Source organism: Chiloscyllium plagiosum, unplaced genomic scaffold (assembly GCF_037043375.1).
Source record: "Chiloscyllium plagiosum isolate Xiang-an unplaced genomic scaffold, Cpla_swu_hap1 HiC_scaffold_16, whole genome shotgun sequence".
In the NCBI taxonomy this organism is placed as follows: Eukaryota; Metazoa; Chordata; class Chondrichthyes; order Orectolobiformes; family Hemiscylliidae; genus Chiloscyllium; species Chiloscyllium plagiosum.
Genome location: NW_028270154.1, coordinates 39,994,915 through 40,011,253, shown reverse-complemented (window position 1 = coordinate 40,011,253; position 16,339 = coordinate 39,994,915). Strand labels below are relative to the sequence as shown.

At 39.2% G+C, this 16,339-nt stretch overlaps 1 protein-coding gene across 1 annotated transcript in view; it reads left to right on the top strand.

The window, feature by feature from the left end:
* Positions 1-16,339, top strand: part of LOC122556621 (short transient receptor potential channel 7-like) — a 152,095-nt gene that overhangs the window by 115,392 nt on the left and 20,364 nt on the right. The window contains exons 6-7 of the mRNA XM_043703527.2: positions 12,203-12,436; positions 14,560-14,824. Coding sequence (XP_043559462.2) covers positions 12,203-12,436; positions 14,560-14,824 — 499 coding nt within the window. The remainder of the gene's footprint in view (positions 1-12,202; positions 12,437-14,559; positions 14,825-16,339) is intronic.

Below are 16,339 nucleotides of genomic sequence, written 5' to 3'. Positions count from 1 at the left end.
TCTGACATCTGTCTTTTATCTATCACCCCTCAGTTTAAAGCTATGTGCCCTCATGTTAGCCATCGCCATCCAAGGAAAAGAGATCTCACTGGCCAATCTATCTAACCCTCTAATCATCTTACATGTCTCAATTAAGTCACCTCTCAACCTTCTCTCTAATGAAAACAGCCTCAAGTCCCTCAGCCTTTCCTTGTAAGACCTTCCCTCCATACCAGGCAATATCTTAGTAACTCTCCTCTGAATCCTTTCCAAAGCTCCCACATCATTCCTATAATGCAGTGACCAGAACTGTACACAATACTCCAAATGTGGTCGCACCAGAGTTTTGTACAGCTGTAGCATGATCTCATGGTTCCAAAACTTCATCCCTCTATCAATAAAAGCTAACACACCGTAAGCCTTCTGAACAACCCTAAGAACCTGGGTGGCAACTTTCAAGGATCTGTGTATCTGGACGCCAAGATCTCTTAGCTCATCTACACTACCAAGAATCGTACCATTAACCCAGTACTCTGCATTCCTATTACTCCTTCCAAAGTGAATCACCTCACACTTTTCCGCATTAAACTCCACTTGCTACCTCTCAGACCAGCTCTGCAGCTTATCTATGTCTCTCTGTAACTTACAATATCCCTTGTCACTATCCACAACTCTACTGACCTTAGTGTCATCTGCAAATTTACTAACCCATCCTTTTATGCCTTCATCCAGGTCATTCATGTAAATGACAAACAACAGTGGACCCAAAGCAGATCTTTGCGGTACACCATTAGTAAATGAACTCCAAGATTAATATTTCCCATCAACCACCACCACTTCTTTCAGCTAGCCAATTTCTGATCCAAATCGTTAAATCACCCTCAATCCCATGCCTCCGTATTTTGTGTAATAGCTAACGTGGGGAACCTTATCAAATGCCTTACTGAAATCCATATCCACCACATCAACCGCTTTACCCTCATCCGCCTGTTTGGTTACCTTCTGAAAGAACTCAATAGAGATTGTGAGGCACGATCTACCCTTCACAAAACAATGATGACTGTCCCTAATCAACTTATTCATCTCTAGATGACTATAAATCTTATCTCTTATAACCCTTTCCATTATTTTACCCACAACTGAAGTAAGGATCACAGGTCCATAATTTCCAGGTTGTCTCTACTCCCTTTCTTGAAGCAAAAATATTAAAATTCAATATTAGCCAGAAAAATCTTGTTGAATGCTGCCTGGTATCAAGTCATGTTGACGACATTTCACAGCCACCCACTAAGGGCAGCCAGTGTAAAATGGCAACAAAATTAAGGTCATGGTAAATGCATTTTGTTGAATTATAGAAATTGACAAATGCCTGGATGCAGGTTAAGAGCTGTAATTTGATTTTGCTATTTAAGTGACATTCATATGAGATGGTTCAGACTTTAACAAATGCAGTCCAGCATCATTTTGGTCCCTTAATTAAATTACAATCTGTGCTGTGAACACAATACTTTATAACAGATGGTCAGGGTTAATAGTTTAACCCTTTATCCATTGCCATCTTCTATCATTGCAGTGCCAAATTGCATTGATTAAACTCGAAAACTGATCTTTTTAATAACAGGAGAACTGCTTGTTTGTACTTAGCCCTCATAATCTTTGGTGCTACCAAGGAGGTTATAAACTCCAGTAACATAAAGTTGAATTGTTTAAATTATCCTTCACCATTAAGGTCACCGTATTATACCTTGTTCACTTCAGGCTTATTGTAAGCAAATATTGACCTTCTTTCAATGCATCAAATGGTCAGACTGGAATATTCATATGGATGGTCCATTCAGTGTGATGTCAATAGAAACATATAATATGTCTTAATAATTTATTTTTAAACATTGCTATATCATGTTAATTTAAATGGAGAGACAAGTTAAGGAAGCTAGCAGCCACATCAATGATTTTCCAAGTCAGTGGATGAGGTTCTCTGCCAAAGGCACCCAATCCAAAACTGATATAGGAGCAGAATTAGGCCATTGGGCCCATCGGGTCTGCTCTGCCATTCAATCATGGTTGATCTTTCTCTTAACCTCATTCTCCTCCTAACAGTTGAACACCTTACTAATCAAGAACCTACCTATCTCAGTTGCAAATACATTGAATGATTTGAAGCAATGAGTTCCACAAATTCACAACCGTTTGGCTGAAGAAATTTCTCCTCATCTCAGTTCTCAAGGGTAATTCCTTCACTTTGAGACTGTGTCCGTGGACCCTAGTCTCTCCTACTAGTGGAAACATTTTCTCCATGCCCATTCTGTCCAAGATGTTCAGTATTCTGTAAGTTTCAATCAGATCCAGTAAACGTATCATCCCCCCCCCTCCCCCCCGCCCAAACCCCATCTTTCTAACCTTCTTGAGTATGAACCTAAGTCCTTTTCATATGACAAGCCCATCATCCTGGGATCATTCTTGTAAATCTCCTCTGAAACCGTTCCAATTCCAGTACATCCTTGCTTAGATATGGAGCCCAAAACTGCTCACAGTGTTCCAAATACAGTCTCTCCAGAATCATATGCAGCCTCAGCAGTACATCTCTCCTCTTGTATTCTAGCCTATTTAAAATGAATGCTAATACTGCATTTGCCTTCCTAACTGCCAATTAAACTGCATGTTAAACTTAAGGGAATACTGAAAGGGCTGTAGCGGCTGGGTTCTTTTGTTTATTCAAAACTGAGATAGATTTATAATTAGTAATGGAATCAAGAGTTACGAAGAAAAGGCAGGAAAGTGAGTTAAGGATCATCAGCTGAGCCATGAGCATACTGAATTGCAGAGCAGACATGATCTGCTCAATGGTCTATGTCTGGTTTTACATCTTATGTTCTTTACAGGAATCTCATTATGCCACAGTTACCCCAACCACAACAGCTATGATCTTATTAAATAGTTGAGCAGCCCCAAAAGGCTGAATGGCCTAGTCTTGCACCTAAATCCTATCTATGCATACCTATGTTCCGATATCCTATTGAATAATGTTCTGTATCTACATTTCCAATATAAAATATATTAATCCTTACATATTTCAATGAAGGAATTACTGGCATATATGCAATATACTGTAATATGCTATGAACTACGAATGTTAAATGCATTATGAAATAATGTGCATAAGCTTACTAATTTCATTTATTAAAGAATGATAGCCAGGTCTCAAACATGTTACCTTTGTCATATTCAAAGTCATAGAGTCATAAAGTCACACAGCACAGAAATGGATTCTTCAGTCCAACCAGTTATAGAGTCATAGAGATGTACAACATGGCAACAGACCCTTCGGTCCAACCCATCCATGCCAACCAGATAACTTAAACCAATCTAGTCCCATTTGCAAGCATTTGGCCCATATCCCTCTAAATCCTTCCTATTCATATACCCATTCAGATGCCTTTTAAATACTGTATTTGTACCAGCCTCCATCACTTCCTCTGGCAGGTCATTCCATACACACACAAACCTCTGCGTGAAAATGTTGCCCCGTATGTTCTTTTATATCTTTCCCCTCTCACCCTAAACCTATGCCCTCCAGTTCTGGACTCCCCCACCCCAGGGAAAAGACCTTGTTTATTTATCCTATCCATGCCCCTCATGATTTTATAAACCTCTATAAGGTCACCTCTCAGCTTCTGACGCTCCAGGGAAAACAGCCCCAACCTATTCAGCCTCTCCCTACAGCTCAAATCCTCCAATCCTGGCAACATCCTTGTAAATCTTTTCTGAACCCTTTCAAGTTTCACATTCTTCCAACAGGAAGGAGAACAGAATTGCACGCAATATTCCAAAAGTGGCCTAACCAATGTCCTGTACAGCCGCAACATGACCTCCCAACTCCTGTACTCAATACTCTGACCAATAAGGAAAGCATACCAAATGCCTTCTTCACTATCCTATCTACCTGCAGCTCTATTTTCCAGGAACTATAAACCTGCACTCCAACGTCGTTTTGTTCAGCAACACTCCCCAGGACTATACCATTAAATGTGTAATTCTTGCTTTGATTTTCTTTTTCAAAACGCAGCACCTCACATTTACCTAAATTAAGTTCCATCTGCAACTCCTCAGCCCATTAGCCCATCTGATCAAGATCCCGTACTCTGAGGTAACCCTCTTCGCTGTCCACTACACGTCCAATTTTAGTGTCATCTGCAAACTTACACTTTCCTACCGTTAGTAAAATCAGGAGACCTAAATCAATCAGTTTCAACTTTCAGAATATATAAACAGCAGGTACTACCTTCTGAGTAGATTATTCCAAAGTGTCTCAAACCTCTTGAGTGAAGAGATTTCTCCTCTTCTTAGTCCTAAATGATTGGCTCTTTATCCTATGACTGTGTGTCTCCATATTTTAGATGCTCCAATAAGGGAAACAACCTGTCAGTATCTAATATGTCAACTTTAAACTTTTCTTCAGCATTAGGAATTTGCATTAGGTACCAAAATAAGTTGGGAAGCTTAATTATCTATAGGATATTTCAAAAGAAAGGTGACAAAAAAAGCTATAGATCTGTTATTCAATGTCTGTTATTGGTGACAATGTTAGTCTGTTGTGAATAAAATAATGCCAGGGCATTTAGAATACATAATATGGTGTTGGGAGATGGTATATTTCTTGGATAGAAGACTGGATAACTGATTGAAGACAGTGTTGAGATAAGGTAGGCAATTTCAGGATGGCAACCTGTAACTAGTGGGAATGCCATAGTGGTCCATGCTGGGGCAAACACTGACACTCAGCAGTAGTGTGTATCATTTGCAAGATGCACTGCAGAAATTCACCAAAGTTCCTCAGACAGCACCTTCCGAACCCACATCCACTTCTATCCACAAGGATAAGGGTAACAGATATATGGGAACACCAGCACCTTCAAGTTCTTCTCCAAGCCACTCGCCATCGGACTTGGAAATACATCACCGTTCCTTCACTGTTGCTGGGTCAAATCCTGGAATTCCCGCCCTAAGGGCATTGAGAGTCAACCCACAGCCAGTGGACTGCAGCTCACCACCACCTTTTCAAGGGCAACTCAGTACAAGCAATAAATGCTAGCCAGCCAGCAACATCCATATCCCACAAAGAAGTTTTAAAAATATATTTACAATATATTACTGGATTGGGAAAGGGGAGTGTATCTACTATAACCAGGTTTGCAGATGATACAAAAATAATACAAAGGCAGGTGGTGAGGTTCACTGAGTCTGCTGAAGGATATAGGCAGGTTAAGAGGGCAAACTAATTAAAATAATATGGGAGATAATGCATGTTCGCAGGACAAATAGAGGAACTGTTATTCAAATGGGAAAAAAAATTAAATAGCTACAATACAGAAAATTAAGGTGGCAGCTCGTTGGTTCAGTGGTTAGCCCTGCTGCCTCACAGTACCAGGGACCCAAGTTTGAATTCAGCCTCGGGTGACTGTCTGCGTGGAGTTTGCACACACTCCCAGTGTCTGCGTGGGTTTCCTCCGGGTGCTCCGGTTTCCTCCCACAATCCAAAGATGTGCAGGTAAGGTAAATTGGTCGTGCTAAATTGTCAATAGTGTTCAGGGATATATAGGTGCATTAGTCAGGGGTAAATATAGGGTAAGGGAATGGGTCTCAATGGGTTACTTGTCAGAAGGTTGGTGTGGACTTGTTAGGCCAAAGGGACTGTTTCAACACTGTAAGGATTCTAAGAAAATTATACCTCCTATGTTCACATCCACATCATTCATATAAATGACAAAAAGTAGTGGACCCAGCACCAATCCTTGTGACACACCACTAGTTACAGGCCTTCAGTCTGAAAAGCAACCATTCCCCATCACCAACCTCTGTCTTCTACCTTCAAGTCAGTTCTGTATCCAAATGGCTAGTTCTCCCTGCACTCCTTGAGATCTAAACTTGCTAACCAATCTCCCATGAGGAACCTTGTCGAATGCCTTACCAAAGTTCATACAGATCATGTCCACCACTCTGCCTTCATCAATCCTTTTGTTACTTCTCCAAAAAACTCAATCAAGTTCATGAGACATGATTTCCCAAGCACAAAGCCATTCTGATTATCTCTAATCAGTCCGTGCCTTTCCAAATACCTGTAAATCCTGTCCCTCAGGATTCCCTCCAACACTTGCCCACGACCAATATCAGGCTCACTGGTCTATACTTCCCTGGATTTCATCACCACCTTTCTTAAATAGTGGCACCATGTTAGCCAACCTACAGTCTTACAACACCTCACCTGTGACCTTGAATGATAGAAATATCTCAGCAAGGGGCCCAGCAATCACTTCCCTAACTTCCCATAGAGTTTGAGTACTCCCTATCAGGTCCTGGGGATTTATCCACTTTTATGTGTTTCAAGACATCCAGCACCTCCTCCTCTGTAATTTGGAAATCTATTTCCCCACATTCTATATCTTCCATGTCCTTCTCCACAGTGAACACTGATGCAAAATACTTCGTACTCGCTTACTATCTCCCCCATCGCCTACGGCTCCACACATAGGCTGCCTTGCTGATCTTTCAGGAAGGCTTATGCCCGAAACGTCGATTCTCCTGTTCCTTGGATGCTGTCTGACCTGCTGCGCTTTTCCAGCAACACATTTTTCAGTTCTGATCTCCAGCATCTGCAATCCTCACTTTCTCCTTGCTGATCTTTCAGGGCCTATTTGCTCCCTAATTACCTTTTTGTCCTTAATGTATTTATAAAAACCCTTTAGGGTCTCCTTAACTCTCTTTGCCAAAGCTATCTCATGTCCCCTTTTTGCTCTCCTGATTTCCCATTAAAGTATACTCCTATTGCCTTTATACTCTTCTCAGGATTCACTCGCTCTCTCCTGTCTATACCTGACATATGCTTCCTTCTTTTTCTTGACTAAAACCTCAATGTCTCTAGTCATCAAGCATTCCCTACACCTACCAGCCTTCCCTTTTGCCCTAACAGGAATATACCATCTCTGGACTCTCATTATCTCATTTTTGAAGAAGGCTTCCCATTTTCCAGCCATCCCTTTACCTGCGAACATCTGTCCCCAATCAGCTTTTGAAAGTTCTTGCCTAATACAATCAAAATTAGCTTTCCTCCAATTTAGAACTTCAACTTTTAGATCTGGTCTCTCCTTTTCCATCACAATTTTAAAATTAAATCCATGCTGAACATTATCCCAAACTAAAGTAGCCCCACCTGCCCACTCCTGGCCAATATCCCTCCAACCTTTCCTATTCATGTCCTTATCTAAATGTTTTTTAAACATTTTAGTTGTATCCTCATCTACAACTTCCTCAGGAAGTTCATTCCACATGTGAATCACTGTCTGCGTGAAAGAATTGTCCCTTTTTTTAAATGTTTCTCCTCTCACCTTAAAAACGTGCCCCCTAGTCTTGAAATTCCCCCATCCTAGGGAAAAGATAAATTCCACTACACCCAAAAAGTTAATTTATCCAACGAACATGGAGGAAAGGATTAAATTCTACAGTCTATCCCCAATTAGATACCATGGCCAGTTTGAGATTAAGGGTCAGAGTTCAGTCAATGAGGCATTTATCAGAAAATGTCATGACTTTACAATCTTGTCTCTGTTCCAGAAAGGCCAAACTACCCTATTTTCATGTCAAGGTGATGAGCATGTCCATTCTTGGAGTTCAGTCTATCATTCATCATGAGGCCGTTGGGGGTGGGGTGGAGAGGTAATCAAAATGTCTAGGAAGCTCATCAGTTTATTTCAACTGATACAATTGCAATATGGTCTCACATTGAATGTTTGACCAAAACTGGGAAAACATGAATGGGGTGGGAAATCCATAATTGAGTCCCTCTCTGCTATTTTTCATGCTCTTCTACCTTCCAACTGCTACAAAATCCAGGCCTAAGATCTCAGGCTAATTAGCTTTTTTGTGTACGATCTGTCAGAAGCTTCTTTGTATGGGCTGCCCATACATTAAAGATGTATGGCCTTTTGTCTTTCTAGTAGCCAAAGGGTAAGCTCAGAGGCAGGATTAAGGCTAGCAGCAGTCACCAGTTGGAGGGGGGAAGGGTTAACAACAAGTTCTCTTGCCCTCTCTTTCTCCTTTAGATATTTTTACTTTAATTTAAAATTTGAGAATGGTTCATAGTTGCTGGTTAAACTGTAGAAGATGAAAATAAACACTCTTACTGTGAACCTGTAAAATAGGAGTTATGGTGTTACATTCTTCATTTATATGTGTACTAGACTGACAAGAGTGTTAAACAGCGGCCAGTACGTGTGTGAAAAAAAGGCCCAACCCACTTTTGGGTTGGCACTTTTTGGGCATTCTTGAGATGCAGAACATTGATCTGCAAATTTAATGCAAGCAAGAAAAACTATGATTCTAATTTTCAATAACAATACTTAAATGATTAATTTGGATTTAGTTACAGTCTGATGTAGAAGACAATGTTTACAGACTCAAAATCCTTCCTAAAATGGAATTCAACTTATAAAGCACATATAAAATTTGAATCACTGGTATGGTGCTCACTATTTACATGTGTGGAAAAATACAGTAATTCATACTAAATTAAGATGACTTGGTGTATCAAATGAATTACCCCTACAAAGTTACCTTTAACCAGAATTAAAACATTTTAAAACCCAACAAATTCATTGTCATCAGCATTCTAGTCAAGAGTTCATTGAATTCATTCTGAGACATGATTGAATATGGCATCATCATAAATATCCCATTTTGGATCAGACATTACACTTTTGGTTTCATAATCATCCCTCCATAACAAATCACCTTTCCTTCCATTCATTGTGTTGGATAATCAACATTTTTTTGAGCAATTTGATGACCACAGTTTGATAGCAAAACCACACAGAACAAAAGTAGGGCAGTATCCAGTCATGGTGATTTTTTTTCTCTCTCTGTCAAACATCCAGCTATTCCGTGTGACATAAGTATTTTCTTGAATGGCTTGTTGAGGCACACATCCCACCCATGGACTTTCGACCCTTAGTATAACTGCAATGTGGGAGTTATTTCTTCACCAGTGCTTCTAGGTCCCAATGGTTATGTGAGATCAGAACATGTTCCACAGAAATAATATGGTTTTTTTTGCATTGACCATCAGAATGCCGATATTACACATGATAATTCCACAACTTCATGTAAACATCCATGTAAACATCGACCATCAGAATGCCTATACTACACATTATAATTCCACAACTTCACTCCTCAACCATGAAAACATTGTCATGGATGTGCACTAAACTCTCGCAGGGTATGTGATTTTTGGCATGATTTTACACTGGTAATTATTGGACCCTTTCATTTTGTTCCAGTGTCCATGCAGGGTGGTGCCACCACAAGTCATGTCTTGGTCCACTTCAGAGTTCAGTTCCTGGCCACAACAAAATTCTTGAGTGTTTCCTCTATGTTGCCAATGTCACAATATAGGTCCTGATGTTTTTGTCTGATAATGGATCACTGAAAATTGATGCTTATGGCTTCTGTTTGAACTCAGTCTTCAGCAACATGACTACACCAACAACTTGTTCCTCTGAAATCTTTGCTGGATGCAGGATTTAAATTTGGTCCATTTATGTATGTAAATATGCATTGCATATGCATCCAAGGGAGAGGTGATGACCTAGTGGTATTATCACTGGACTATTAATCCAGAAACTCAGCTAATATTCTGAAAACTGGGGCTTGAATCCTGCCACAATCGATGGTGGAATTTGAGTTTATTGGGCGGGATGGTGGCTCAGTGGTTAGCACGGCTGCCTCACAGCTCCAGGCACCTGGGTTCGATTCCGGCCTCGGTAACTGTCTGTGTGGAGTTTGCATATTTCCCTGTGTCTGCGCGGTTTTCTTCCAGTGCTCCAGTTTCCTCCCACAGTCACAAAGATGTGTAGGTTAGGTGAATTGGCCGTGCTAAATTTCCCATAGTGTTCAGGGATGTGTAAGTTAGGTGCATTGGTCAGGGGTAAACATAAAATAATAGGGTAAGGGAATAGGTCTGGGTAGACTACCTTTTGGAGGGTCGGTGTGGACTTGTTGGGCCGAAGGGCCTGTTTCCATACTGTAGGGAATCTAATCTAATCTAATTTCCAGTGACATTGCAAGCATTCTGACAATTCTGAAATCAGACCAGCAATTCATCCCTGTTGTCACATTGTATTTGGTGTTTAGCATTTCTTCATGACAGATTCCTTCTCCTCCCATCCTCACACTTTCTTTTCTTTCACAAAAGCAAATTTGTTTCTTTGTTTCATCTATTGGATGTGGGCATTGTTGACTGTGCTAGCACCTGTTGCCCATACCTAATTGTCCTGGAGAAGATGATGATGTGCTTCTTGAAATGTTGCACTCTGGGATGTGGGCACACGCGCAATGCTGTTACAAATGGAGTTCCAAGATTTTGACCCAGTGACAGTGAAGAAACAGCAATATATTTCCCAGCCAGTTTGGTAAGCAGCTTGGAGGGGAACTTGCAAATAATTGCATTCCTAAGCATCTGCCAACCCTGTCCATGTGGCTGATAGAGGTCAAGCTTTGGAAGATGCCTTCTAAGGATGTTTGACAAATTTCTGTAGTGCATCTTGGAGATAGTACACCCTGCTGAAACTGTACATCCTAATTGGAGGGAGTGAATGTTTGTGGATACGGTGCCAATCAAGCAGATTGCTTTGCCTGGATGGTGTCAAGCTTTTTGAGAGTTGTTGGAATTGCATTCATCCAGGGAAGTAGGGAGTATTCCATCATTCTCCTCACTGAGGCCTTGATAATGATGACCAGGCTTTACAGGAGGCAAGTTACTTGCTGCAGAACCCTGGTCCTGTAACCACAGTATTTGTATAGCTAGTGTATAAGACATTCCTGGGCTATTTTCCACATTGTTGGGTAGATGCCAATGTTGTAGCTATACTGGGAGGACATTTGTTCAGATCATGGCGAGTTCTGGAGCATGAATCTTCAGAACTATTGCTGGAATATTTGCAGGGCCCATTGCCTTTGCAGTAACTCCAGTCATTTCTTGTGTTGACATGGAATGAATCAAATTGGCTAAAGACTGTTTTCTGTATTGCTTGTGACCTCATGAGGCAGCCAAGGTGGATCATCTGCTCTGCACTTCTGGCTAAAGATTGTTGCAAATGCTCACCTCTTCCAATCTTGGCATTACTCCGCAGACATTATTAAGGGGACCTTACAGGATCAACAGGACTGAGTTTGCCATTCTCATTTCCACTGCCAAAGTCAATGCAAGTGCTCCATCCTATTTCATTTCTTTGAGATTTTGTAGCAATGCGATACACCTAATAATCTTACCAGACAATTTCAAAGGAAATTAGGAGTCAACCACATTAGGCCAGACCAGGATAGGATGGCAGACTTCCTTCTTTAAAGGATGTTAGTGAACCAGATGGATCTTTACTGCAATCAAAAACACTTTCACGCTCATCGGTGGACTTTTTATTCACAGTTGTATTTTGATGAGTGAGCAAATGTTTTGACTTTTAGCTTGGAACCAGCATCATCCTTCATTAGTTTTATTGGAAGTCTAATGCTGTTTCAACATTTGTCACATATTCTATGCTTTGCAGTATCGCAAGACACCTCAGGTTGCCTGATTGTATTTAGATGCAATGTGTTAGTAAATAAAATATGTACTTATGGCATGAAAACTTGAAGCTAACTGTTTAAATTAGCTTAACATATTATAACTAAAAATTGGATCAATTTATATGCTAAATGTAAAGATATGATTTTTAAGACTGGAAGAACAGGGTTACCTTTTTTGTCTTTAATCATTTATGGGATAAGGGTGTCACTGGCTAGCCAGTATTTATTATCTATCCCTAATTGCCCAGAGGGCAGTTAAGAATCAATCACATTGCTCTGAGTCTGCAGTCACATGTAGGCCAGACCAGGTAAGGATGGTAGTTTCCTTCCCTAAGGGATATTAATGAACCAGATGGGTTTTTCCTGACAACTGATAACAGATTTGTGGTCATTATTAGACTCTTAATTCCTATTGAATTTGTTATTAAGTTCAAATTCCACTACCTGCCGTGGCAGGATTCAAACCCAGGTCTCCGAATTAACAGTCCAGTGATAATACCACCAAGCCATCACCTCACCCATATGCCATGTCAACTTATACTTTGTAATCTATGGTACTCAATTTATGCTAAGGTCTCTTAATAAAAAGTAATTTATTGTTTCTCAGGTATGATATGGACAGAATGCAAAGAATTGTGGGAAGAAGGCCCCAAAGAATATGTCATGCATCTGTGGAACATTCTAGATTTTGGGATGTTGTCTATCTTTGTTGCCTCATTCACTGCAAGATTTATGGCATTTCTAAAGGCTTCTGAAGCACAACAGTATGTAGATATATATGTAAAGACCAGTGATCTCTCCAAGGCATCACTTCCTCCAGAGGTTGAATACTTCACTTACGGTAAGTTTAATTTCTGGTTTATTTTTACTTGCTGTTCTCCATTAGCATGGAGTGTTGTAAAATGCTCCACTTCAAAATTTTTGATTCCCCTGAAAAAGCAAAATCAGATAAAGAAAATGCTCCCTATGACTCCATTTTAATTTGCTCCACGTTAATTTTTTAACTAAATTCTATCTGACTCCAGAGAACATACATGTATGTAGGATGCCACCTTGTGGTGGCATCTATCAAAGATTCATTAACAAGGACTCCATTTGGTAACATTAAAGCCCAGATTCAATTTTCAGCTGCTACGAATATTTGTCATAAAATGTCCGAACAGATTCATTAAAAATAATTCAAAGAGGAGCAAATGGATCTCCGACAATGCACCAGAATGTTCAGAGTCAATTAAGTAAAGATTAAAAATTACATTTTCTACAGACAGCCTCTGAAACAAACTCTTCAAGGAACTTCATTGACTGTTCTTTGAAAGCAAGAAAGTTTCCTGGTCCCACAAGCCCTTTCAATTTTTCAAAATAGCCCAAAGACATCGGAATTTACAGATTACTCATGAAGTACGATTTTGAGATGGCATCCGCACTGGTTCCCAAACTTGCAGGCATTTGAAATTCCAGGTTTATGTAGCAAATAGTATAGAAATTGTATGCCAGGAAAATTACTTGCAAACAACAAGGGTGCATAGATTCAAACTAGTAAAAGCTAACCTTAGTCTTATAATCTGGAAAGCCAGTTGGATGAAGAACAGAACTGGATCAAATTTTATGCACTTTTATAAGCATTGACTTAGACAGTTACACATTGCAAGCATTAACCTCTTAACTCAAATGCTAGTTTCAGTCTTTGTTTTACTAACCTGTAAGATATTACCTCACTCTTATCTAGTGGTTATTAATAAAAGTATATTTACATTTTGAATGCAGCTTTAAATGTGTTTAAATCATGTACTTTTTCCAACCTAACAATACGAATTCTGTAAAATTTGACCAATAATCCTACGAGAAAGGAATCGAGCTCCTTGCATTTGAAAATGAGAGGAAAAGTAAAATGGGAAAGAACTGTGTCTTTTCAATTATTGGCCATGTCTTACTACTTTTGATTCATAGTGAAAATGCCACAACAGAGTGATGAAAATCACAATAATAATTGAGAAAAGTGTGTGTATTCTGTAAAACGTATTGTTGCTTGATCAGACAGTTTGAGACACTAATCTGTTAGATTTTCTTCTTCTGCTTTGTTAGACGATTTCCTGATTATTTTCAGTCAGCTTGGACACAGACTGTTGGAAAATTTGAGAATCACAGGAAAGGCTCATTTCACCACAAAGTCACACACTTACCAGCTCAGCCATTATGTTCATAAAATTTAATTACTAAATTTATTAGTGTGTTTGAAGTAAGACAAAAACACAACTTCATGAAGTGTAGTGGCAGTACGCAACATAGCTCAACAAATAAAAGATTATCTCTAATAAATGAATTATCATTATCAATATTTTATAAATTAAGAAAGTTTCTTTCATAAACAAGTATAGAGAAAAACAATTCTGGTTTAATATAAAAAGAAATGTATTCAGAAACATGTTTATATTGGTATTAACCATTTCCACATTAGTATTGGGAGATTTCCACATTAGTATTGGGAGATTTCCACATTAGTATTGGCCCGGAAGGAATGTCACTAAGATAGTAATCAAATCACATCCATGCTCTGGGGACACGGATGTAAATCCTACCAGATCAGTTTGTGGAATTGAATGAATCTAGTCTTGGTAAAGATGACCATGACAATTATCATTAAACAATCTAGTTCACTAATGTCCATTAGGAAAGGGGATTTGCCATTCTGATCTGCATTAGCTCCAGACCTAACTCAGTGCGGTTGACTTTTAATTGCCCACTGAAATGGCCTAGCAAGTCACTCAATTTAAGGGCAATTATGGATGTGGAACAAAATGCTGACCTTGCCAGCAACTCCCACATCCCATGAAAAAAGTAAGAAAAATGGAAATGGAAAGTATTGTGTACAGTGGCATATCTTTGTTTTATGTACATTTTTATTTCTTTATCAGCTCAAGGTTTATTTCTCAGAAGATATGTGTTTTCTCCCTCACTTTCTCCCAGCTAGGAACAAGTGGCTTCCATCTGATCCACAAATTATATCAGAAGGACTTTATGCTATTGCTATTGTGTTAAGTTTCTCCCGAATTGCTTACATTCTACCAGCAAATGAAAGCTTTGGTCCACTGCAGATTTCCCTTGGAAGGACGGTGAAAGATATTTTCAAGTTCATGGTCATATTCATTATGGTGTTTGTTGCATTCATGATTGGAATGTTCAACCTTTATTCCTACTATCTTGGAGCAAAGTATAATCCAGCCTTTACAACGTAAGTAAATGCATAAATCATAATATAGTTATTAATTTTTTATATAGTAAGAGTAAATTTTATGCATAAACTTTTTAAGCAATTTCCAATGCAAAATTTGTTCCACAAATAAAATGACAATGAAATCCCACTAGTCTTTTTTTAAATATTCAAGCATGTTGTTCATTATATACTGTACTGGTATTCATTACACCACATATGTCTGTATGATTTATTGCATAAATAACCATTTTGTACACACTAGCAAGCATAGCAAAAAAAAAATCCACAATCAAAGTTTCAAACAGATCATAACTCAAATAAAAGCTGAAAGAACTGCCCATGCTGTAAATCAGAAACAAAAATAGAAATTGCTGGCAAAGCTCAGCAGGTCTGGCAGCATCTGTGGAGAGAAATCAGAGTTAACATTTTGGGTCAAGTGACCCTTCCTCAGCTGATAACCCTTGTTCAGTGTGAAGATAGGGAAGATCACATCCCTCTTTCTCCCACTGACATTAGTAAATACCAACACTACATTGAAGAGAAAATGTTTTAAAACTTTACTGAACATATTATTAATCATGTACCTGGGAAACATCTAATTATTACAATATCAATTAGATTAGATTAGATTAGATTAGATTACATTACAGTGTGGAAACAGGCCCTTCGGCCCAACAAGTCCACACCGGCCCGCCGAAGCGCAACCCACCCATACCCCTACATTTACCCCTTGCCTAACACTACGGGCAATTTAGCATGGCCAATTCACCTGACCTGCACATCTTTGGACTGTGGGAGGAAACCGGAGCACCCGGAGGAAACCCACGCAGACACGGGGAGAATGTGCAAACTCCACACAGTCAGTCGCCTGAGTCGGGAATTGAACCCGGGTCTCTGGCGCTGTGAGGCAGCAGTGCTCACCACTGTGCCACCGTGCCGCCCAGAAATTAGAAATAGGAAAATATTGAACAAGAATTCAGCTTCTTAAGGCTTTTAACAGCTTATTCTAACATCCTCCAAGAAAACATTGTGCACAGTTTCTCCATGTACCACAACTCTAGAATGCTGATCTAACTTTGTACAATCATTAGATCTCATTCATCTTATTTCGTTTTTTATTTGGTCTTTTCCATAGTTCTAGCAGCTGAGGGGATATCATGGTCAACACAAGAATTAACTTTCTTCACAAAAATTTCACCATCTCCCTCTGCAACCAACATTTTAATCCTCAGTCAGTCACATTTAGAACTTAACATTCATTCAGATCTTTATACTGGGAATCCATTGCACACAACTATCATTCTGTGAAAAATTGCTTTTAATTTAAAGTTGTTCTAGCTAACTCTTAAGTTGATGCTCACTGTCAATGTAAAATGATTAACATCTAAAATATAATTTACAAAATTTTAATAATCTTTGATTTTCTCATTGAAAGTACATAAATTAATGTCTTTTTTTCAACACATAGGGTGGAACTTTCCCATTTTCAGTTAAAATGTTTTGTTGAGTGAGATTCTCAGTCCACCATGATTC